General features: G+C 45.7%; 1 protein-coding gene across 1 annotated transcript in view; it reads right to left on the bottom strand.

Annotated features, from left to right (window-relative positions):
* Positions 1-2,036: 2,036 nt before the first annotated feature.
* Positions 2,037-26,651, bottom strand: part of LOC149281551 (putative sodium-coupled neutral amino acid transporter 12) — a 41,461-nt gene continuing 16,846 nt past the window's right edge. The window contains exons 8-9 of the mRNA XM_089499180.1: positions 3,619-3,712; positions 2,037-2,797 (exon numbers count right to left, since the gene is read on the bottom strand). Coding sequence (XP_089355306.1) covers positions 2,037-2,797; positions 3,619-3,712 — 855 coding nt within the window. The remainder of the gene's footprint in view (positions 2,798-3,618; positions 3,713-26,651) is intronic.

Here is a 26,651-nt window from a genome sequence, read left to right on the forward strand (position 1 = left end):
TTTTGGGGCCTATTTTTTCCAGCCCGGTCAGTTACCCCCCCGACTGTCCGGCCACACTCCAATAGTGTCTGTTTTGTATGTTGCTGATTCATGGTGGACAATATAGACAACCTGCTGGATGGCAAGTGTGGCTATGCTCTGCATTTGCAAGCTCCCTGTCTTCAGCAGTGACCGCTCTGCACAGCTCCTTAACCATTCAAGTGGTCCCCCACACTCCACCCAGGAGAGATACAGGATCTGATTCAGGGGCCTCACAGCGATCCCTTGAACATGGCGGCATACTGAAAAGGCCATGACCTGAACTCCAGGCTAAGACCCTGGTGAAAGTGACCAGGAGCGGTCCCCTGATTATGGCTTCAAGAAATGCTACAATATCAGATCCGTAGTCTGATCCTCAAGATGCTAACTATGAGCCAACCTCGTCAGCAAGACTTTCACCGTTGGGCTCTCTTACTAAGCGCTTAGTTCGAGAGACGGTGGTAGATACATCTCTTCTCGGCTCAGGGTGTTCAGATCTGTCTGTTGAGATAGATGCCTAAAGATGTCCCCTGGACAAAGAAGTACACCAAAAGCTGCAAGCAGAATGCCCTGCGCCCACGGTTCTGCATAAGGTGCCTTAACACACCATAATTTGACCCGTTTGTCACCTTCATGGCCAAAAGTAGCAAAGATCCCTGAAAAAGCCTGGAACAAGGTCTCAAATCCTCACGGGACAAGCTCCTGGACTTATCTGGGGCACTCACACAAATCTTCCGATTTGGCCGATGAGACGATATCCGAGTGCACGACTGGGCCCTACAGGCTCTGTTATCCATGAAATGGGGGAAGGTTGCCCTGTTCAAATTGCACAGCAAGTTCTCTGACTTGGCCTCTAAAGAACTGGGTCACCAATGGTCACCTCTCTGGTGATAACTTCCTGAAGGAGCTTAAATCAGCACGTGGCGATATTTAGACTTCCATTAGAAAAGTCTTTTGCTAGGGCCGGCCCGGCCAGCCGTCCAGCAGGCAGGGGGCAGTACTGCCAGCAACTTCCTCACTTCAGCCTTCAAGTTCCAGGGCAACACTACTTTCTCCAGGGGCACCTTCTGAGGTTGAGGTACTTCCTCTGCAAAGTCAAGACCTACCTCAGGTAAGCCTCACTACTATTTTCTCCATAGCCCCATAGTGGGCTATTAACCCCTTCATGCCCACGCCCTCCACACAGTCACGGCTTGGCAAGTAGTCCTGACCGTGACAAACTTGGTGGCAGGCTAACTTTCATGTGGCTTCGTGGGAACAAAAACATGTTTCATATAATGGTTTCCTAGCTTTGTCTGTTGCTCCCTTCATGTCCCCTTAAATATAATTCCTGGGCATGACACAGAGACAGACTAAATTATGTGGTAAATATCTATGGGTACAGTGTATCAGTGTTGCCCAAGGACCCCATCTGTCCTTGAACCCAGCAATTTTCTCCAGTAAAAGGATTTTGACCTTGTATAATGTATAGCTCAATCAAGTGTTTTACTACTTTCCATGAATTGTACAGGGCCAGCTCCACACTTCTTGCAGTAGACGCTCCTCTGTACCCCACCATTAAATACACAATTTCTTAAGTCGTTTCGCTTTATTTTGTTAAAAAAAAAAAAAAAAGCTTTGGTCCACAGTAGCAGGTCTGCTAAACCACTTCCTATGTGCAATGCACAAAGCTACCTAATGCACACAGAGCAGAAATGTGCTAGGATTTTACTTGTAGAGAGAACGAAAAGTACAGCAGTTACATTTTAAGCCGTAAAGAGACAAATCAAAGTTAGTTTTGAGGTCCAAGAACCCCCCCAGATTCTCAAGTTCCCATCTATGAGCAAGGCACATATAAACAGACATTACTTGTGCAAAATATCAGACCGTTGAAGTTAGTTAATTATTTCACTTTTATCTTCCAATGTGCAGGCACAACACTTATTCTAACAGGAAAGAAAACAATATACATAGTAAGACAGGGACCAGCCCAACTTTTTTCATTGCCTTCTTATGTGTCCTGCATACCTACAACCTAATTATATGTTGATGTCAGTTAAGATGATGTTAGCTGTTACAAAGATGAAACAAGCCAGTGCCCAGCAGAGCACAAACCACACCCAGCCAACTTGCCGAAATGGAGAAAGGTATTTATTACTGAGTTCAGACCCATATACCAAGGCAGAGTCCTTTCGACTACATAATGCCAGAAAAGCTGGAATTACATACTGGATTCCATTCCCTGCGTATGCTCCTGTGACACTCACAAGAATTTCAAGGTGGTTAGTACAGAAGGCCACAATGACTGGAGGCACCAGTGTAATGAGGGGAAACACGATACGGTCCACAATCCAAGGGTAGGTCCCACCCTCACGATGAAAGAGGGTCTTCCAATTGTTGCAAAGTGTAACGGCAATGATGGGGAAGTTAGTACTGATTGTGAAAACAGGGAAGAGTCCAAGGAAGTAGCCAACTACTGTGGGCACGTAGGGGCTGCAGCCACTGAAGTTAAGAGTGTACATGTCCATTAGAGCTCCTGAGCTGAAGCAAAAAATGGCTGTGAAGCACAGTAGGCTGTAGAAGGCAAGCACCAAGATGTAGTCCAAAAGAACAAGTCCAGTTAGGTGTTTCTTTTTGGACACCGGTGTGATCAGTGATGGTAGAGAATGTTGGCACATAAAAGAGTACACACAGACACCAAATAAGTTCCGTATCCCTGAGAACTGGGCTATGGGTGGATCACCGGCCCCTTCCCCTGCAGCAATCCGGACAAGTGCTATAACAATCATAATGCTAAAAGCTGCAGTGGATTAAAAAACAACAGGTTAAACAGAAGCACCAAGGAACAAACTAAAGAAAAGGTTAAAAAAAACAAAACACAAAACTGTGAAGCTTTACTACTTTCCCTATGAACCATTTCCCTTTATCCCCCTCCCATTATTTATTTTCCTTTCTCTTTTTTTTCTTTCCCTTCCACTCTCTTTCCCCTTTCCTTTAGTTGTTTGACCTGTATAGTGAGTTTTGAGGGATTTTGATAGTGAAGTCAGTTAGGATTGCACATTAAGCCCTGCCTAGGGACAGGAGGAGAAAACGGAGAGCTTTCAAAGGCAATTCAGAATGATAGAAGGTATTGGGCAGCATCACACATTAAGAAGAGCGGCAGGCAAAGTCAAGAAAGATTACTGACTGGTTGGCAGAATGCTCTCTCCCCCTAACTGTATGCAACATATACGGCAGTGATTAGAGCTTACTAGTTAGAAAAGCTGCAGGTCTGTGACTGATCAGCAGAGTTCTCATCTTCACAGATGGCTTCTGCGTTTAAATGCAACTTTGAGTCTTACCTCTAACTAAGGTCTAGCGTGTACAGATAAACATGCAAGACTTAAGATGGGAAAGGGGTAAGATGGGTACTCAGAAATGAGTCAGTAACCCCCACGGTGCTACAGTAAAAGAGTTTCTGTAGTAACGTACATGTTACATGGTTGACATTCTGCCCCCTTTATGCTGGCCTTGGACTACTTCCATGGTTGGCACTGAAATGGTTAAAGGTCACTGCTCCCACTGACTAAGTAGGCGTTGATTACCAGATTACAGAACATAATAGAATGTTCCCATACTTACCAATCCATCTCATTAGTGATGTCAGTATCTGGAGGTACTTAGTCTTCTGTACATTGAAAAAGGTAAAAGGACCAAGGAACATTGTAAACACACTCTGTAAGACAGAAAAAAATCAATAGTAAAGGGAGGATATCAATACAGATCCCTCACATGTATGCATAAAAAGTCACTTTAATTCAGTTACACCACAAACTCAACTCCTATCCATTACTTTTGTGTTCAACAACTAAAGTTAAAAAGAAAAAAAAGTTGCCTATTCATAAATTTTGTCTTATATTAGAGGTCGTTTTCTAATCAGACCTAAAATAGAGGTCTAACTACAAGACTAAGATTCAGTCCCCCGCAGTGCTGCAGGGGACCCGCATCCTCCTCTCTGGCAGCCTCTGCTGCTCCCGGCACTTCCTCTGGGGGCTTCTATGACTGAGCGCCGGCATCACATGACCTTCCGGTCCTCCACCATAGAAGCCCCGGCAGAAAAGGCAAATAGGGGGTTAAAATGCATGACAGGGAGGCAGAGCGGCATATATGGGTTTATAAGGCATATCTGGGAGGCAGAGCGGCAAATAGGGGATTAAAAGGCATATCTGGGGGCAGAGTGGCATCAAATAGGTTACATGTGAATTAGTATTTACTAGTAAACTTTTTCTCTATAGGGTAGTCATATTCTGGCTTTTTTCTCTAAATATTCAAATTTTGGGGGGTCATCTTATAATCAGATTAGGGCTGCAACAACTAATCGATAAAATCGATAATCGATAATGAAAATCGTTGCCAACGAATTTCATTATCGATTAGTTGAATCGATTTTTATCGATTATTAAATGATTATATAATCCGTTTTAGTGACTCACCGCAGCAGCTCCTACTTACCAGTCCCTCCCTGTAATCACTGTGACAACTGGCCCCGCCCCCTTCCTTCTCCCAGAAGGCCAGAACCACATGGCTGTGACACTCATCTAAGTATAAAATTAATATTTGGGCTACTGAAAGTTAGGGGAGGTGGGAGTTAATTTAAGGGCAGTTATGGTTAATGGGGTGTTTAGGGTTAATTTAGGGACAGTTATGGTTAATAGGGTGTTTAGGGTTAATTTAGGGGCAGCTATGGTTAATGGTGTGTTTAGGGTTAATTTAGGAGCAGCTGTGGTTAATGGGGTGTTTGGGGTTAATTTGAGGCAGTTTTGGTTAATGGTATGTTTAGGGTTAATTTAGGGGCTGTTGTGGTTGATGGGGTCTTTAGGGTTAATTTAGGGGATGTTGTGGTTGATGGGGTCTTTAGGGTTAATTTAGGGGCAGTTATGGTTAATGGGGTGTTTAGGGTTAATTTAATGATGAGGACTGAGGGTTAATTTTATTAATTTATTAAAGTTAACTTAAGGTGCAGCTAGAGATAAAGGGGGGCAAACTAAGGGGAATTAAATCCTGGGGGCAGTGAAGATTAACCCAGTACTTATTTATAAAAGTATGGTCTGTGACTCTATGAGGGGACTATGAGATATCTGGGGGGTATAAGGCATATCTGGGGAGGACGGAGTGACATATCTAGGGGTATAAGGCATATAGGGTATATAAGGCATATGTGGGGAGGGCAGTGTGGCATGTGTGGGGAGGGCAGAGTGGTGTATCAGGGTGTATAAGGCAGATCTGGGGCCACAGTGGCATATCTGGGGGTAGAGTGGAGTGGCGTATGTGGGGAGGGCAGTGTGGCATGTCTGGGGAGGATGGAGTGGTGTATCGGGGTATAAGGTGTATCAGGCACAGTGGAGTGGCATATGTGGGAGGCACAGTGGAGTGGCATATGTGGGAGGCAGCGTGGCGTGGCATATGTGGGAGGCAGCGTGGCGTGGCATATGTGGGAGGCAGCGTGGCATATGTGGGAGGCAGCGTGGCATATGTGGGAGGCAGCGTGGCATATGTGGGAGGCAGCGTGGCATATGTGGGAGGCAGCGTGGCATATGTGGGAGGCAGCGTGGCATATGTGGGAGGCAGCGTGGCATATGTGGGAGGCAGCGTGGCATATGTGGGAGGCAGCGTGGCATATGTGGGAGGCAGCGTGGCATATGTGGGAGGCAGCGTGGCATATGTGGGAGGCAGCGTGGCATATGTGGGAGGTGGAGTGGCATATGTGGGAGGCTTTTGCAGTTGCATTTAGCTTGGACACACAAGCGAATCCTGAGCTGGGGCGAATCTCCTAAGTGACATCTCTAAGTGAGGAGTTACAAGCAAAGAAGGAGAGTATATTCATTACTATTGCAAGGGGGAGCACTGTGTTTGTTTGTGTTGTGTTCAGTGTAAAGTTTTGTTGAAAAAAGCAAAAAAAAAAGGGGTAAGGGCTATTTCAGGTGTATTGCTAATTAAGTAATTAAGTCTCTGTGAGTTCTGCTTGGCTTTTGCAGTTGCATTTAGCTTGGACACACAAGCGAATCCTGAGCTGGGGCGAATCTCCTAAGTGACATCTCTAAGTGAGGAGTTACAAGCAAAGAAGGAGTTAAAAAGCAAGAAGGAGGGTAAAGTATAAATCCTTGTGATTCCATATATTTATATATATATATTGCACCTTACTGTCTGTTTTTGCCAGTTATTTGAGCTATCCCCATTGCCAAGATGTCCTCCATGTTTGACAATGCGGTCAGGTGTACATCTTGCTCAATGTATGCAATCCTTGAGCAGCGCTTCGAGGGTGCATATTGCTGTGCGAGATGTGTGCGGGTTGCTCATTTGGAAGCACAAATCCTGAGTCTAGAGGAGCAACTGGCAACACTGAGATCTATTGACAACTTGGAGAGGAGTCTGCTGCTCACTGAGCAAGCTCTCTCGGGGGTAGAGGTGGGGGAGGATAGCGGGATGGAGGTACAGGACAGTCAGGCAGCTAGCTGGGTTACAGTTAGAAGGCGGGGTAGGGGGAAAAGCGCCAGGGAGGCTAGTCCTGATCTAGCACATCCCAACAAGTTTGCCCGGTTGGCAGATGAGGGGGATGTTAGTTCAGAGTTAGCAGTACTGCAGCAAGTCACTGCTTCTGACCACCAGAGGGGTGTCTGCTCCAGTAAGGAGGGAAGGAGGAGCGCAGGGCAGGCCAGACAGGTGCTGGTAGTGGGGGACTCAATTATTAGGGGGACAGACAGGGCGATCTGTCACAAAGACCGGGATCGCCGAACAGTGTGTTGTCTGCCTGGCGCTCGCGTTCGGCACATCGCGGATCGGGTTGACAGATTACTGGGGGGGGCTGGAGAAGACCCAGCAGTCATGGTGCACATTGGCACCAATGACAAAGTGAGAGGTAGGCGGAGTGTCCTTAAAAATGATTTCAGGGACTTAGGTAGCAAGCTTAAGGCAAGGACCTCCAAGGTAGTATTTTCTGAAATATTACCTGTACCACGTGCCACACCAGAGAGGCAGCGGGAGATTAGGGAGCTAAACAAGTGGCTCAGAAGCTGGTGTAGGAAGGAGGGGTTTGGGTTCATGGAGAACTGGGCCGACTTCTCTGTCGGATACAGGCTCTACGGTAGGGACGGGCTGCACCTGAATGGGGAGGGTGCAGCTGTGCTCGGGGAGAAGATGGCCAGAAGGGTGGAGGAGTCTTTAAACTAGGTTAAAGGGGGGGAGGGAAACTACAATATAGAAGGGGAAGATAGTGTAGATAGAAAGCTGGGGCTTATAAATGTACCTGGGGGTGGAGCGGAGGGAGGGGTTAGAATAGTCAATAGGGATAGGCTTCATAGGGAAAAAAACCATACACCTCTAAATTGTATGCTTACTAATGCCAGAAGTCTGACCAATAAAACTGACGAACTGGAGTTAATAATGTCTGAAGAAAACTATGACATAGTGGGTATAACAGAGACATGGTTGGATGATAGCTATGACTGGGCGGTTAGCATACAGGGTTATAGTCTATTCAGGAAGGATCGAAAAAAACGAAAAGGGGGAGGAGTTTGCCTTTATGTAAAGTCCAGCCTAAAGGCCACACTGCGGGAGAATATATGTGAGGGAAATGATAATGTGGAGTCATTATGGGTAGAAATATATGGAAAGAAAAATAATAAAATACTGATCGGGGTTTGCTATAAGCCACCAAATATAATGGAAGCAGCAGAAGATCAATTATTAAAGCAATAAACAAGGCAGCAAATCACAATGAGGTAGTTATTATGGGGGACTTTAAACTATCCCGACATAAACTGGGAAACAGAGACCTGTGAATCTCATAAAGGAAACCGGTTTCTGACTATAAGTAAGGATAATTATCTGTCCCAAATGGTACAGGACCCGACCAGAGGGGGCGCCCTACTGGACTTAATATTAACCAACAGACCTGACAGAGTAACTAATGTGCAGGTCAGGGGGCATCTAGGAAATAGTGATCACAATATGATACATTATAACTTGTCCTTCAATAAGGGAACTCTTAGAGGAGCCACAAGAACCATGAACTTTAGGAAGGCAAAGTTTGATCAACTAAGAGAAGCCCTTAACACTGTAAATTGGGAAAATGTCCTCAAAAACAAGAGCACAGACACTCAATGGGAGATTTTTAAGGATATCTTAAATTCTCACTGTGAAAGGTACATACCGTATGGGAATAAAAGAGTCAGGAACAAGAGAAAACCAATGTGGATAAATAAAAATATAAAGGGGGTAATAAATGGCAAAAAAAAGGCATTTAAGCTACTAAAACAGGAAGGCAGTGAGGAAGCACTAAAAAGCTATCGGGAAAAAAATAAAATATGTAAAAATCAGATAAAAGCAGCAAAAGTGGAGACAGAAAGACTCATTGGCAAAGAGAGTAAGACAAACCCCAAAATGTTCTTTAACTATATAAATAGTAAAAAGGTTAAAAATGAAAGCGTTGGCCCCTTAAAAAGTAATGAGGGAGAAGTTATAGACGGGGATCAGGAAAAAGCTAATCTATTAAATATATTCTTCTCTGCTGTATTCACAGAGGAAAATGAAATGCCAGGTAATATACAGCAGGATGAGATAACTGCCCCAGTACATGTCGCCTGTCTAACCCAGGAAGAAGTGCAGTGCCGCCTAAAAAAAAATTAAAATAGACAAATCACCAGGTCCAGATGGCATTCATCCCCGCGTTCTAAGGGAGTTAAGTAATGTAATAGACAGACCCCTATTTCTAATATTCAAGGACTCTATAGTGACAGGGTCTGTTCCCCAGGACTGGCGCATAGCAAATGTTGTGCCAATATTCAAAAAGGGGACAAAAAGTGACCCGGGGAATTATAGGCCTGTTAGTTTAACTTCTGTTGTGTGTAAACTGTTTGAGGGTTTCCTAAGAGATGCTATTTTGGAGTATCTCAATGAAAATAAGTGTATGACTCTATATCAGCATGGGTTTACAAGGGATCGGTCCTGTCAAACTAACCTGATCAGCTTTTATGAGGAGGTGAGCTCAAGACTGGATCGGGGTGAATCGCTGGATGTCGTATATCTTGATTTTTCCAAAGCATTTGATACGGTGCCACATAAAAGGCTGGTACATAAAATGAGAATGCTTGGGCTGGGAGAGAATGTGTGTATGTGGGTAAGTAACTGGCTCAGTGATAGGAAACAGAGGGTGGTTATTAATGGTACATACTCTGAGTGGGTTACTGTTGCTAGTGGGGTACCACAGGGGTCAGTTTTGGGTCCTATTCTTTTTAATATATTTATTAATGACCTTGTAGAGGGATTGTATAGTAAAGTATCAATCTTTGCAGACGATACTAAGATCTGTAACGTGGTTAACACAATAGAGGACAGTGCACGATTACAAATGGATCTGCATAGGTTGGAGGCTTGGGCTGGGATGTGGCAGATGAGGTTCAACACAGATAAATGTAAGGTTATGCACATGGGGAAGAAAAATCCAGGCTGGGAATATGTATTAAATGGGAAAACACTGGGGACGACTGACATGGAAAAGGACTTAGGAGTTTTAGTTAACAGTAAATTTACCTGTAGCGACCAGTGTCAGGCAGCTGCTGCTAAAGCAAATAAAATCATGGGGTGCATCAAAAGGGGCATAGATGCCCACGACAAGGAAATAATTCTACCACTGTACAAGTCACTAGTCAGACCACACATGGAATACTGTGTACAGTACTGGGCACCAGTGTACAAGAAAGATATAGTGGAGCTGGAGAGTGTTCAAAGACGGGCAACCAGAGTAATAAGGGGAACGGGAGGACTACAGTACCCAGAAAGATTATCAGAATTAGGGTTATTTAGTTTGGAAAAAAGACGGCTTAGGGGGGGATTTAATAACTATGTATAAATATATAAGGGGACAGTACAGAGATCACTCCCAGGACCTATTTATACCCAGGACTGTATCTATAACAAGGGGACATCCTCTACAGTTGGAGGAAAGAAGGTTTCTACACCAGCACAGACGGGGGTTCTTTACAGTAAGAGCGGTGAGATTATGGAACTCTCTGCCAGAGGAAGTGGTTATGGCAAACTCAATAAAAGAGTTCAAAAGGAGCCTGGACGTGTTTCTTGAAAGCAATAATATTACAAGTTATGGATATTAGATTAATAGGGACAGAACGTTGATCCAGGGATTTATTCTGATTGCCATATTTGGAGTCGGGAAGGAATTTTCCCCCTGGTATGGGGCAATTGGCATCTGCTTCATAAGGGTTTTTTTGCCTTCCTCTGGATCAACACAGTAGGGACACAATATGTATATAGGTTGAACTTGATGGACTTTGGTCTTTTTTCAACCTTATGAACTATGTTACTATGTTACAGCGTGGAGTGGCATATGTGGGAGGCAGCGTGGAGTGGCATATGTGGGAGGCAGCGTGGAGTGGCATATGTGGGAGGCAGCGTGGAGTGGCATATGTGGGAGGCAGCGTGGAGTGGCATATGTGGGAGGCAGCGTGGAGCGGCATATGTGGGAGGGAGCGTGGAGCGGCATATGTGGGAGGCAGCGTGGAGCGGCATATGTGGGAGGCAGCGTGGAGCGGCATATGTGGGAGGCAGAGTGGAGCGGCATATGTGGGAGGCAGCGTGGAGCGGCATATGTGGGAGGCAGAGTGGAGCGGCATATGTGGGGGGCAGCGTGGAGCGGCATATGTGGGGGGCAGCATGGAGCGGCATATGTGGGGGGCAGCGTGGAGCGGTATATGTGGGGGGCAGCGTGGAGCGGTATATGTGGGGGGCAGCGTGGAGCGGTATATGTGGGGGGCAGCGTGGAGCGGTATATGTGGGGGGCAGCGTGGAGCGGTATATGTGGGGGGCAGCGTGGAGTGGCATATGTGGGAGGCAGCGTGGCATGTCTGGGAGGCAGCGTGGCAAGCCTGGGCTCAAACGTGCATAAATTGGGGGGGGCTGGTTGCGAAATAAAGGCAAGAAATGCATTTTATCAAATTTTTTTTATTATGCTGTTTGTATTTAATATAATTTGTTTATTACATTATTTTAAATAAATGAAAAATTTACATTCATTTTTTTTATGCGATTAATCGAAAAAATAATCGGCCAACTAATCGATTATGAAAATAATCGTTAGTTGCAGCCCTAAATCAGATATGGTATTTTTGAAAACTAGACACCACAAGGTATTTCAAATGCTGGTAATTTACAGCTCCTGGTATATGTCACTGTCAAACAACATCCCAATATGTGTTCAGCAACATCTCTTGAGTACAGTGATACCCCCATGCATGGGTTTGTCTGGTTGTTTGGGGGCTAAAAGGTCACATCTGAGAAGTGCACCCCCCATTTTGTTCAGTTTGTGTCTATGCCCTATCTTTGAACCCAGCCACTCCAATTTACCCAATTCATTTTTTATTTATTTTTAAAATTAGACACCTCTTGGGTATTTGAAATGCTTTTGGGAAGATACAATGCTAATTTTAACACTTGCTCATAATAAACTTTATTTTATTTATTTTCATTATTATTATTATTTTAATATTTTGCTGGAACTGGGTGGTTCCCCTGATGGTGAAATCACTGCATAATTATAACATTTTTTATTTTTAGCTATTTTTTTTCTCTCTATATTTTCAGAAAAAGTTTAAAGTTTGGCAACTTGGTTATTTTCTTAAATGATGCATTTAGGGCTGCAACTAACGATTATTTTAATAATCGATTAGTAGGCCGATTATTTTTTCGATTAATCGGATAAAAAACTTTAAATTTTTTTCAATTTAAAATAATGTAATAAAAAACGTACAATTTACACTTTCATCTCTTTATCACAATGGCCTCTCTCTATTCACCTTCTTATTTTACTGACATAATAAAAGCTACAAGAACCCAAACACAGTGTTTCTCAAACTAGGTTTTAATACAAAGTTATTGGTAAATATTAATTCATATGTTAACTATTTTTCATATTTAATAAAAACTATGAGAAAAAAGCCTTGTTTAAACTGCCCCCGGTTATGCACATCTGACCCCCAGCTTGCCACAATGCCCCCATATATGCCTTATACCTCTTATTTGCCAGTGATATGCAACTGAGCCCCCTGATATACCTTTTACCCCCAGATATATGTTTTATGCCCCTCTGATATGCCTAATATCGATATGCCTTATACCCCCTAAATGCCACTGAGCCCCCTGATATACCTTTTACCCCCAGATATGTTTTATGCCCCCCTGATATGCCCTATACCCCCTATATGCCCTGAAATTCACAATACCACCCCCATACACCACTATAACTCACCCATACACCACTCTGGCTCCTCCCCCTCCCATACACCACTCTGGCTCCTCCCCCTCCCATACTCCACTCTGGCTCCTCCCCCTCCCATACTCCACTGTGGCTCCTCCCCCATACATCACTTTGGCTCCTCCCCTCCCATACTCCACTCTGCCTCCTCCCCCTCCCATACATCACTCTGCCTCCTCCCCCTCCGATATACCACTTTGCCCCCTCCCATACTCCACTCTGGCTCCTCCCCCTCCCATACATCACTTTGCCTCCTCCCCCTCCCATACTCCACTCTGCCTCCTCCCCCCTCCCATACTCCACTCTGCCTCCTGTCAGCCACGGAGGTTCACAAGACACCAGGGACCCGGGTAGAGAGGCAGAGTACCGTATGGGAGGGGGAGGAGCCAGAGTGGTGTATGGGAGGGTGGCTCCCATACACCCCTCTGACTCCTCCCCCCTCCCATACACCGCTCTGCCTCTCTACCCGGCTCCGTTACTGACAGGAACTTTCACTGCAGCTTCATAGAAGCCTCAGCGTAAGTGAAGGTGAGTAACGGAGGCTGTCTGTGCGATGCAGACCCCCACCGGCAGACAGAGAGGATGATCCTCTGTCAGCCGGTGGGGGTCTAAACGATGCACACAGACAGCCTCCGTTACTGCCCTTCACTTACGCTGAGGCTTCTATGAAGTCAGTAACGGAGCCGGGTAGAGAGGCAGAGTGATGTATGGGAGGGGGAGAGAGACGGAAGTGAGAGACCGGCCGACAGTGAGGGGAATCCAGGTCCCCTGCAGCGTTTGCGGGGGATCTGGATTCTAGTGTTATAATCCGATCTCTGTTTGAGGTCGGATTATAATTTTTATAAATCGATTCGATTAATCGATAATGAAAATCGTTAACGATTTTTATTATCGATTTTATCGATTAGTTGTTTCAGCCCTAGATGCATTGCCACCTTGGGGTGGGTGTTGAGTGTTGCTGAATCCCTCGATATTGAGGCATTTCAGAGACACCATTGAAGTGATCAACGATCGCCTCCTAAACTCTTTTAAAACGAGCGTCCATACAGTGCATGGTGGATGTTGACGCCCCGGGAAGGGACCAGACATGGGCTCTGATGCCGATCTTGGTGTTGCTGAATGCCTCGACATTGAGGCATTAAAACAACACTGTTTAAGCAAGGAAAGGGATTTAAGATTGTTTAATGTCATGATGTGTTAGACATGTCATTACTTGTTAACTGACCCTTTTTGGGAGACGTGCCTGGCCCGTCATTGGTCGTTAAGGGGTTAAGCTGTGGTGTGTAAGCAACAACCAGTGGAACCTGGTCAATACTCTTTTATACTTTTATTCTCCTGTGGATGTTTGCGGCGTTCTGTTTTTAAATATCTGACTGATTTGTTTATCTCCGTCTATGGTATAAGAACATATTTTACTAGATCTCACAGTTTCGCTGTGATAAGAAGAGTTCAGATGTTTTGGTTGGAAGGTGTTGCTGTTTCAATAACTAGGCGTGTTCATTGGTTTATAGCATAAGGAGGTTTGGATAGGGGTGTGATACTGTTTGTTGTGCAAAGAAAGCTGATAAGGGCATTGGAATAGGCGAGTTTAATTGTAGCATGTACAAATTGTATTCCCCCCCAAGTCTTTTTACATTATTTTAACAACCAGCCTTATGTAAAACATGTTTATTAACCTTGTAGACCACATTTACTTCACAGTATGGTTTGAAGTTCCTACTATATTTTTTTTTTGTTTAAATCTGTTTATTAGCATTGGTCACAAAGCAGAAATAAATAACAGGAAACTCAGTAGTCGAACGATCCATAAACAGAAACATCTTGCACCCGAGGTCAGAAATCATACATGTAATGCACTAGGAAAAGACAACGTGCCAATACAGATAATGCACATAGCAGACAGTATTGATCATGGCATAACATGTCGGATACACAGAAATAGACCCAAAAGGACCAACCATAACAGTACACGAACGACCAGGTATACAATGTTGTGACACCAAAGCAATTTTCTATGTTTATACAGAAGTGTCGAGAGACCACCTCTGATTGAGGGAGAAGAGACCCAGAGGGGAGAGAGTAAGAAGGAAGGGAGTGAGAGAGAGAGGATAAGAGGATAAGAGAGAGAAAAAAAAAATAAAAAAAAATAAATAATAATAAAAAAAAAATAAACACGTCCCCAGGAACCTAGAGGTGTAGAACAGAATGGACTCCTACAGGGTCCATAAAGGTAGATATCCAAGGATCCCAAACCGCTTCGAATTTTGGCACTTCGTCTCGCAGGGTAGCCGTCATTTTTTCCATGGTAAAAATATGCCAGATGTTAGAGTTAATTTCACCCTGAGAGGGGGGAGAGCCCTTCCAGTGTCGGGCTATGGCTTGTTTCACCGCCGCACATATACGGTGGATAAGGCGAGAAGCGGAGGGGGACAAAGAGTCCGTTGTGTCCATGAATAACAAGGCAAGCTCCGGGGACGGCGCGATGGTAACGCCAAGCGCTCTTGACAACATGTCGAAACAGGAGGACCAAATCGGGCGAAGGTAGTCACACGTCCACCAGGCATGGAGGTAAGTACCAGGTTCTCCACAATTCCGGAAACAGCTGCGGGTGCTCCCCTGGGCCATGCGCGAGAGTCGCACAGGCGACAGATACCAGTGGGCCACAACTTTATAAGACCTCTCACGGATGACCGTGTTAGCGGTGAGCTTGTGGACCTGTACCGCGGCCGCATCCCACGATTCATCGGGGAATTCCTCCTGGAGTTCCCTGTGCCACAGAGACCTGTAAGCCGGCGACCGGGGATAGAGCACGGACACAAAGTGAGCATACTGTAACGATATAGAACCTCGGAGGCGTTTGCGGAGCAGGAAGCGCTGTTCAAAGGTCGTGAGAGCCGAGAGATCCCCGGCACGAAGCAGTGACTGAGCAAAATGGCGCAGCTGCAGGTAACGAAACAGTTCCGAGTTGGGGACACCCTTAGCCTCCTGGAGTTCCTGAAAGGAGAGCACCTTATTGCCTTTAGCCAACGCTCCGAGTCTGGTCAGATCCGCATCCCGCCACCACCTGAATTTGGCCGCCTGTACTCCGTCCTGGAAGAGGGGGTTGTGCAACAGGGGCGACAGCTGGGATACAGCACCCATGAGGGAAAGCTTACGTCTCCACTTGCGCCAGATGGTGAGAGTAGTGGTTATAGCCGGTAAAGTGGGAGCCGCCGGGGGTCCCAGAGGATCCAGCCAGGGGACCACATGAATGTCAGAGCAAGTTAGAAATCCCCTTTCTATGTCGATCCAGGGAAGAGTACCTGGAGGAAGGGACCACGCTTCTAGTTGGGATATCCTGGCTGCCAGGTAATACAGGTAGAGATTGGGAACCGCCAGACCTCCAGAGTGTTTCGGTTTATACATAGTGGATCTGTTGATCCTCGCTCGCCTGGAGCCCCATATATAGCGGAAAACAGAGGCTTGAAAAGAGTCAATCTCGTCCCGTTTGACCGGTGATGGTAGAGCCCGAAAAAGGTAGAGGAGTCGGGGCAAGAGAGTCATTTTCACAGCATAAATACGTCCCATCCACGAGATAGGGTATTGGGACCATCGTCTAAGCTCTTTCCGAAGGGCTGTGAGAAGCGGAGGAAAATTAGTCCTGTACAAGGAGTGAAAGTCATTGGTGAGGTAGATACCCAGATATTTCAACCTGGAGGATTGCCATGTAAAGTTAGAGGAAGACGCAATAGATGATCGGACCGGGTCCATCCAGTTGACATTCAGCGCCTCACACTTGGTCTCGTTAATTTTATAGCCGGAGATCCGCGAAAACTCTCGAAGGGTGCTATAGAGATTAGGAAGGGACACCACAGGGTTGGTAAGTGTAAGCAGAACGTCATCCGCAAAGAGGCTTAACTTGTACTGAGTGTCCTGAACCACAATCCCCGTAATATCCGGGTGTTGTCGAATGGCCGCCGCCAGGGGTTCAATACAGAGTGCGAACAGGAGCGGGGATAAAGGGCACCCCTGACGGGTACCACTCCTGATGTTGATAGTAGAAGATTCACAGCCCATCAGGGCAATCGTGGCGGACGGTTGGTCATAGAGCGCACGGATACTCCTCAGGAAGCCCTCATGAAAGCCGAACCTCCGCAAGACCTCCCACATATACCTCCAGTCGACCCTGTCGAAGGCTCTCGGCGTCCAAAGCCAACAACAGAGATTCTTGGTTGATGAGTTTGGCGACTTCAATCAGGTCTACTGTCCGGCGAATGTTATCCGGGGCCTCTCTATTGGGGACAAATCCCACTTGATCCGGATGCACCAGGGAGGGCAGGACAGCTCCCAGGCGGGTCGCTAGCAGCTTTGCATACAGCTTGATATCCGCGTTGATGAGGGATATGGGGCGGTAGCTGCTACAGCTAGCGGGGTCCCTCCCTTCCTTGTGTATGACGATAATTTTGGCCATCTGCATTTCCCGAGGCGGAGGCACCCCTGTGAGGAATACATTGAACATGGAAAGGAGACGAGGCAGTAACTGACGTTGGAATTTCTTATAATAAGAGCCGGCGAGGCCATCAGGTCCAGGAGCTTTAGAAGCCTTGAGGGAGGCAATGGCGTCACGAAGTTCCTCCTCACTGAAGGGCTCGCCGAGACGCTCCATCTGGGGCAACGAGAGCCGGGGCAAGGAAACCGAGCCCAAAAAAGCATGGAGGCGGGTCGGGTCCTGAGCTGTCAGGGGGGCCTTCTGGCCATCGTAGAGACTTTGGTAAAAAGACGCAAATTGATCCGCTATATCGCGGGGGTGGAACCAGCTTTTATTGTTCGAGTCAATAATCTTCGAGATATTTTGAGCCTTTCTCTGGGAGCGCAATCTCCTAGCCAGCATCGTGTCGGGTTTATTGGCCTTGTCAAAGAATCTCTGTTTAGTGGCATTCAGCGAGTACACCACCTCCTTACCAAGGAGAAGGTTCAATTCCCCTTTCAGCTGGATCAGTTCGCGTAGTGCAGCTGCATCCAAGGAATGCTTGTGCGCCGCTTCCAAAGCGCTCACTTTGTTGGTGAGGGATGTGATGGCTTCTTGGCGCAACTTTTTGCGACGTGCCTTGATACGGATGAAGGAGCCTCTAATATAAGCCTTATGTGTCTGCCAAATCAAAAGCGGGTCCATGTCAGGGGCTTCATTAAACGAAAAAAAGTCATCTAGGTCACCCGAGACTTCCTCCAGTACTGATGGATCTGTAAGGAGAAACTCGTCCAGTCTCCATTGCTTGGGGCCCGGATGCCAGTCTGACATGCGATAGACGCACTCAACAGCTCCATGGTCAGACCAGATAATAGGGTGGATCTTCGAGGAACGGACAACATTAGCCTGATGCTGGGCCACGAACAGATAGTCAATTCTCGAGTAGGATTGGTGTGGATGGGGAAAAAAAAGTAAAATCCAACGACCGCGGGTGAAGGAGACGCCACACGTCAACTAGAGCCGATGTTGTTGCGAAATCTTTGAGATGTTTAGAATTGAGTGGAGGATGGACCAGCAACGCAGGGCCCCTTCTGTCTAAGTGTAGATCCCAAAGCGTGTTAAAGTCACCTCCAACAAATAATTGATGACCTCGCAGAGGCAACAGGGAGTCAGCGAGGGTGGAGTAAAAAGAGGCCGCCGAGGTGGAGGGGGCGTAGACGTTAAGAATCGCTGTTGGTTTATTGTGCAGGAGACCCGTGATAAGGAGAAAGCGGCCCCATTTATCTTTCGTGGTCGATTGGTGCTGAAAGCCAAGTGACGTTTTGATAAAAATGCTGACTCCGTTCTTCTGTGAGGGGTGTGTGGCATGAAAGTGGGCACCAAAACACTTACCCCAATACTGTGGGAGGTAAGAGGAGCGTAGGTGAGTTTCCTGTAGGAGAACAATGTCAGCATGAAGTTTATGATAATAGGTCATCGCCAATCGCCTCTTCTGAGGAGTGTTGAGCCCCTTGACGTTGTGGGATATAAGCTTCACATCACCAGACATTTAACCCGGTGGGAGAAAGCTGAAGAAGGCTGCCTGGAGACAAAAACAAAAACAAAAAAGGAGAGGGGGGGAAAGAGGAAAGCAGAAGAAACAGAAAGAGACGGAAGAACAAAGGTCATACAGCACACAACATGATGCGTAACAACATATAATGGGCTAGGCTGTATGCGACGGATCAACCTGGCCATCAACCCCCCGCGCCGAAGTATCGGCGGTAGTAGAGGCATAGCGCCAGACTGAGTGAAGACCAGCATCGGTCTTAAAGGGGAATTAGCGGCACGCACTACCACAATGGCCTCCGTGGCCCTGTGTAACTTGACTCTACCTCTGGGCAATGATGCGTAAACGTGTGCCATAGGAAGACAAACGCGTGCACGGAAACGAATTCGGACGCCGAAAATAAATGCGGATAAATTAAAGTTATAATAATCGCAAAGAATAAAAACGCGATATCCCGATAAAGAAACAATAAACCATACGAAACAGTAGCAGACCCCAATATCGAAGCCACCCCGATAGGAACTGTGAAGCATAGCAACACTGTAGGGTCTGCCCGCTACATCGCAGTCCGCAGCAGTCTATGACCCCCTCATACCGCAAAGGATACCGTAAGTGCGGAGAGTCCCAAAACGCGGCGGGGCTCCTCGGGGCGGATGAAGTGCTGGAGCGACGAGCTGGCAGGAGAGTGCGTCCATATCGAGGGCTGTCGAAGGGCTATGTGATGTCCTGAGTGTAGTGTACTGCAGCTAGACGATCAGGGTGGCCGAACCCGGGGTGAGCAGGTCTGCAAGAACGATCCGTAGCTGCCAAGTTGAAGATCCTAGCCTACGGGGCTGCGCGTGAGGAACTCGGGACATCCATCCACTCGGCAGTCGCGATGGGTCCACGGTCTTGACGGCTCCTTTTTCGGCCTGACGTTAAGGGGGGAAGACCCAAAGAGTGAAGGAACTCTACGGCCTCCGAGGGGGCCTTGAGGATGTAGCTAGTACCCTCCTTGATGACCTGGAGCGCGAAAGGGAACCTCCATCTATAGGGCACATTGTGAGAGCGCAGGTGAGCCGTTACAGGATGGAGGGCCTTGCGCCGTTGAAGTGTTCTGGGCGATAGGTCCGCATAAAGTTGAAGCTCACAATTATCTATGCGCAATTGCACAGACCTAGCCGCCTTCATGATGTCCTCCTTGAGTGCGTAGTCGCGTAGTTTGACAATAATGTCCCTAGGGTTGTCAGCCAGCTTGGGTTTAGGCCTTAACGCCCTGTGGATTCTATCCACGGCAACGTCCGACAGCGGGACATCAGGTAGGAGCTGTTGCAGAATCTGGTGCAGTACCTCATCGGCGTCTTGGTACGTCTCAGGGACACCCCGAATACGAAAATTGGCCCTACGGGACCTATTCTCCAGGTCTTCCTGGGCATCCTGTAGCGTGTCGAGCTCGTGGCGTAGAGCAGCCACCTCAGTTTCCAGCAAGTGTTGGCCGCGCCGGAGGTCAGTATGGGTGCGCTCGAGTACGTCCGTGCGGGATCCAATGTCCGTGATATCGCGCGTCAGTTGGCGTAATTCCGTGTGGATGTGATCCATCAGGTCTTTCTTGACCGATAAGACCAAGTCCTTAAGTTCCTCCACGTCCCTCTTAGTGCAGGAAACCGAGGCTTCATCGTTGGTGGGGCCCGACGCCGCCATCATGGGAAGCGCGGGAACTTCGGCCGCAAGTATCTTCTTCTGGAAGATGGCTGGCACGGTCTTCCTCTTCGGCAGCTTGCGAGAGCCCCCAGTCATGCCGGGTGCCTCTGCGAACGGGTGCGGTATAAAAAAAAAAAATAAAAAAAATAAAAAAAAAAAAATAAAAAATAAAAAAAAAATCGAGGTAGGTAGCCGTTATTAGTGCTAATTATAGGGCGTCCTGGAGGAGCAGGTTCACTGCACGTCCATCTTGGAGCTCGGCCGGCCACGCCCCCCGTAAATGTGTTCCTACTATATTTTAGCATATTACACTCGCATGAATACAAAATGGAGTCAGAGCCTCATGCTGACGAGTCCCATTAAGGACGTAACAGCTGCACGAGTGGTGATCTGGCTATTGCACCACTTCCCGAGTTTTGGCTAAAGGCTGTCTTGTACAGCAGGCAATTACTTTCAAGGGATCCATGTATAAAATGGATACAGAGGCAAAGGTGATAATGGTTAGCCTTATGTGCATGTGCCTACCCAGAATCCCTTGTGGTTGTGGCAGCACCATGAGATTTCTGAGGGAAAAAACAAGCCTTCTGGCTTGTCTGGTGTCCGTAGATGAGTGTTTGATTAACCCCTTAAAGACAATACTGTTTCTTACTCATAGTATATTGTGGGACAATGGGTCTTAAAATTTTTCAGTGTTGCCGTTTAGCTAGGATTTTCTTCTCTCTCATTTCGTGCTCCCACACATTATATATTGTTTTTTTTCTGGACAAACATGGCTTTCTTTAGATACCATTATTTTTATCATATCTAATTTACTATAAAAAAAAAAAAAAAAAAAAAAAGATAAAATTATTTTTTGTAAAAAAATTATTTTCTAATGAAAACTAATGAAAAAACCTGCTAAATAGATTCTACTATTTGTCCTGAGTTTAGAAATACCCAATGTTTTTATGTTTTTTTGCTTTTTACTGCACATTATGGGGCAATAAGTATCAGTAGCGTTTTGCTATTTCAAAACCATTTTTTCCCCACATGTGCTATTTCAGGCATCTTTGAAGCCGGCCAATGAAATTTACCCCATCAAACCATATATTTGAAAAATAGACACCCCAAGGTATTTCAAATGCTGGTATTTTAACTATTTCCATCAGCCTTTGTCGCTCCTGCTATATGTCCGTGTCAAAAAACACCCCAATATGTGTTCAGTAACATCTCCTGAGTGCAGTGATAGCCCACATGCATTTTGGGTTATTTGGGAGGTAAAAGGCCACCTTTGTGGGGTGTGTATATTTTTTGCCATTTAGACATCTGATCCATATTTGGGACATCTTTGAACCCGGCCAATTCAATTTACCCCATCAAATCATTTTTATTTTATTTTTTTATTTTTATTTTTTTTAACATTTTTGAATATTATTATTTTTTTTTATTTTTTTTTTACTAATCACCCTGATTACTAAGCTGGGCTCCATTGACCTTGCATGGTTGGATGCAGTACCTGAGAGTTCTCAAGAGGGTCTGGATTTTTTTTAAATTTTTTTTTTATTGTTGATGCCATCGTGTGAATGACGCCAACGTCATTTACATGATGGCACTTGTGGTTGCTCTTCGGAGCAATCACAAGGCTATCGGGGTAGGGGGGTTGTGTTGCTACATGCCTCGATTCCGATCGCTTCCTAAGCTGTTTTAACCGGGCGCCGCCACGATCTTTGATGATCGGTGCGGCCATTTTTCTTCTGGGGGGGCCTTTCCTCCCCAGATCCACGGTCAGCCTCACTTGTAAGGCTTCCGTGGATACTGCAAAGCCGCCGATCGCAGCTTCATCGCGGCGATGCAGCTATTTAACGGCAGCCTGTACATGTACGGGCTTTGTCGTTAAGGGGTTAAATATAAATATATATATATATATATATATATATATATTAGTTAGTTTCAAAAGTATGACACATTTTAAGGGAGTCGAAAGTACTTATCTCAACAAACTGAGAAGGTATTGTCCTTTAGAGACGCACTATGTGGTCAAGGATAGACACAACAGATATTTAATATTAATTATACAAGTAAAATCCATAATTCTAATTGGAGGCTTTCGATCAATAGGAAGAGATTATGGCAATAAGTATTGTTTTAAAAAGTTGACGTTTACACAAAAGGAGTTCCCATATAAAAAGAATGTAATTAAATTTGGGCTCCCAAGATATTTTTGAATTAATGTATTACCCTCATAATTACTTTTATCTAAAAATCTTCATATTTAATATTTTCTCCAGGCTAATTGGAAATTTAGGACACTTGTCTAAGTTTTTTTTTTTTTTTTTTTTTTTTTTTTTTTTAATATGCCTTTAACCCCATGCACTCTGCCTCCAGAAAAGCCTTATGCCACCCATACAACCCCCGCCCCGACTTACCAGTGCTTCTGACTCCCTGGAGTGTGGCGGGGGCAGTGGGTGTTCCGCCGGAACTTCTATGAGCACTGGAAGGTCATGTGACGCCGGTGCTGCATCATAGAAGCTACAACCGAAGTACAAGCAGTAGCTTGTTCATCGAGCGGATGAGCTGGCACAGAAGAGAATTCCCAAGAATTGGACCCAAGACTGTGGTATAAAACTAAATTAAAGTATTAAAGTGACGTTTTAAACATATTAATATAGACGTTTTGATTGACAAATTTTGTAAAACAATTTTTGTGAATAGGAAGATTCTTTGACATTTAATCCGTAAATTGATATAACCTGTTTAAATAGTACAGGTTGTTTTTTTTTCTCTTTGTCTGATATTTCTATAACAGAAAACACGCTCTAACAAAGTAACACTCTTGTTAATATGGGATGTGCATACTGGTCTTAATTTTAGGGATAAGAACTGTATTACATTTTTTTTTCATGGATAAAAATTATACTTACCTTATGAAACTATGCTAACATGCCCTACAAGCCCTATTTATTTTTCTATTTATGGCTGCATCTCTTTGTCGCCCCTCAGGAATCTTCTCGCGTCGTTTCTTTAATGGGAATGGATATTTTTGATAGCTCCCTATATCATAAAACCCTGTTTTCAGGTTATGTTGCTGGTTTGAGAATGGGGTTTCTCAGCCCTAGCAAGAGGGAGGGTATTTGTTTTGGCTTCTTTATTTTTGTTTTAGACTGCCGAGGATGTAGGCAGGGCTGCGGAGAGATCTGGGCAATTATGGTTAGGTTTCTTACTATAAACAACCAGGGTCTGAATAAACCTCAAAAATGAACTGATTTTTCAGGAAACTGATGTTTCAGCTAGGCATTTCATTGCATGCCCCCCAATTGTCCAGATTTGGGCGGGACAGTCCCTATTGTGGGACTCTGTCCCACCTATTTCTACCTCTGTCCCGCTTTGCAGGTGCAGAGGAACAGTGAGCCGAGAGCGGTACTCACCTTGGGTGCAGCTGCGAGGGGGCGCACAGCTGCAGGACTAGCTGGGAGATCACAACCTCCTTCTAGTCGCCTCAACATTAGGGAGCACGAGGTCTGTCACTTCAGACCTCGCTTTGCTGCTCCCTCATCACTAAGGGCCGGCAAATGATGTCGAGCACCGGGATACAACGTTGTACACCCACGCTCTGCATCAATAGCCGGCACGTAGTGATGAGGGAGCAGTAAAGCGCTTCCACCACAGGATGGAGGATGAAGAATGAAGACAGAAGGATGGAGGATGGAAGAAGAGGTAAGAGATGGGGAGAAAGGGGTGTAAGGGCAGTGTATGTTTGTATGTGTGTTTGTAAGCTTGTGTTTGTGTATAAGAGCAGTATAGGTATTTCTGAGCTGGTGTGTAAGGGCAGTGTACGTGTATGTGTGTGTAAAGGCAGGTGTGTGTAAGGGCAGTGTATGTTTATATGTGTGTGTGTGTAAAGGCAGTGTACGTGTATATGTGTGTGTGTGTGTGTAAGGGCAGTGTACGTGTATATGTGAGTGTAAAGGCAGGTGTGTATAAGGGCAGTGTACGTGTATGTGTGTGTTTGTGAGCAGGTGTGTGTGTGTGGGCAGTGTACGTGTATGGGTGTGTGTGTAAGGGCAGTGTACGTGTAGGGGGGTGTGTGTGTAAGGGCAGTGTACGTGTAGGGGTGTGTGTATGTGTGTAAGGGCAGTGTACGTGTAGGGGTGTGTGTAAAGGCAGGTGTGTGTAAGGGCAGTGTATGTTTATGTGTGTGTGTGTGTGTGTGTGTAAAGGCAGTGTACATTTATATGTGTGTGTGTGCGTAAGGACAGTGTACGTGTATATGTCAGTGTAAAGGCAGGTGTGTGTAAGGGCAGTGTACGTGTGTGTGTTTGTGAGCAGGTGTGTGTAAGGGCAGTGTACGTGTAGGGGTGTGTGTGTGTGTGTAAGGGCAGTGTACGTGTAGGGGTGTGTGTGTGTGTGTAAGGGCAGTGTACGTGTAGGGGTGTGTGTGTGTAAGGGCAGTGTACGTGTAGGGGTGTGTGTGTGTGTAAGGGCAGTGTACGTGTAGGGGTGTGTGTAAGGGCAGTGTACGTGTGGGTGTGTGTAAGAGGAGAGGAAATCTAAAACACTAACCTTATTATTGAAAAAATCTTATTTATATGATTTATGGAGAGTATTTAATCTGCAGGAGAAGGACTTTACACACTTCTCTCACAGTTCATAATCCAGAACTGATCTAGTGCTAGGAAACATAGCTGTGGTAAACCAATTAAAAAAATATCAATACAATATACTGGTCAGATCATAACACAGTCATTTGGGAACTAGCCTCACAAGACAAAAGAATAAAGAGAATGGCAACTGAATGATAGGCTTTTATATAAGGATACTGTCACGTACAAGTAGTTTGGAGACACCGTGGTCAGGTAGGACTCCAGGACAGAGCAGTTCAGACAAGCCAAGGTCAGGATTCCGGAGAACAGGATATCCGGTATACGTAGCCGAGGTCAGGATTAAGGAGATCAGGATAAACGATAAACAAGCCGAGGTCAGGATACAGGATAACAACGTAGTCAGGCAAGCCGAGGTCAAACACAGGAATCAAGCAGGTAAACGCTATCTGGGTGCTAGCACAAGGCATAGACGACCATCAGAAGGCAAGGTGAAACTGGTCTGAGGGGTTTAAATGGAGAACCGCAGAGGAAGTCTGAATCTCCCATCAGCCCCTCATGACATCACTTCCGGTGTCAGTGAATCGCGGCCATCTTGTGGATGGCGTAATCTCCCTTCATAAATTCCTGCAGTATGCGAGTTCCCCACTAGAGGGCGCGCGTGCGCAGCAGCAGGACGCCGTGTACCAGGAGGTCTGCCTCTCCTGCGCGGCACTTCAAAGGAAGGTAGTGGAAGCGGCCTTGCGGTGGAGGGAGGTCTCCCTCTCCCTCGTGGCGGCTGCTGCGGAGGTGGACGTGCGGTGGAGGGGGGGTCTCCCTCTCCTTCGTGGCGGCTGCTGCGGAGGTGGCCGTGCGTTTGAGGGGGGTCTCCCTCTCCCTCGTGGAGGCTGCTGCGGAGATGGCCGTCCGCGGGAGGGGGGTCTCCCTCTCCCGCGTGGAGGCTGCTGCGGCAACATGGGAGCCGAGGGAAGGTGAGTAACAGATACCAATCTTTCATATATCAAACAATTGACGAAATACCGTATCGGCATTAGAAACCATTATTTTGATCATATCTTATTTACTATAAAAAAAATAAAAAAAAAACATGGTGAAAAATTGAAAAAAACCCACATTTTATGACTTATTTGAAAAATCTTTTACTCACCTAAAAAAGCAAGTAAAAAAACTAGCTAAATAGATTCTACTACTTGTCCTGAGTTTCGAAATACCCAATGTTTTTATGTTTTTTTGCTGTTTTTTGTAAGTTATAGGGCAATAAGTACAAGCAGCGTTTTATCATTTCCAAACCATTTTTAACAAATCTGGTCAGTCTGCCTCCATCTCCTCTTTGGAACATCTTTGAAGCCGGTTAACTCAATTTAACCCATTCAAACCATATATTTTTGAAAACTAGACACCCCAGGGTATTTCAAATGCTGTTATTTTAACCCTTTCCATGCACTCATTATACAACCACACTGTCAAACTTTGTAATAGTAATTTTTTAAATTTTTTTCAGACACAAATTGTACTTTAGTTATAGATATACAGGTCCTGGTATATGTCACTGTCAAACAACCCCCCCATATGTGTTCAGGAACATCTCCTGAGTACAGCGATACCCCCACATGCATGGGTTTGTTAGATTGTTTGGCTGGCAAAAGGCTACTTTTGAGGCAACACAGACTTTTAGCATCTGGTCATTCTGCCTCCATCTCCTCTTTGGAATATCTTTGAAGCCAGTTAACTCAGTTTAACCCCGTCAAACCATATATTTTTGAAAACTAGACACCCCAGGGTATTTCAAATGCTGTTATTTTAACCCTTTCCATGCACCCATTATACAACCGCACTTTGTCAAACTTTGTAATAGTCATTTTTTTTATTCACACAAATTGTACTTTAGTTATAGATATACAGGTGCTGGTATATGTCACTGTCAAACACCCCAATGTGTGTTCAGGAACATCTCCTGAGTGCAGTGATACCCCACATGCATCGATTTGTCGTGTTGTTTGAGATTTAAAATGCCACATTTGGGAAGTGCGCTTTTTTTCTCCATTTTGGTCAGTCTGTACCTATGCCCTATCTGAGCTCGGCCACTCCAATTTACCCCAT

The sequence above is a fragment of the Sceloporus occidentalis genome, unplaced genomic scaffold, assembly GCF_023333645.1.
Source record: "Sceloporus occidentalis isolate IW3139 unplaced genomic scaffold, rSceOcc1.0.p SCAF_130, whole genome shotgun sequence".
Taxonomy (NCBI): Eukaryota; Metazoa; Chordata; class Lepidosauria; order Squamata; family Phrynosomatidae; genus Sceloporus; species Sceloporus occidentalis.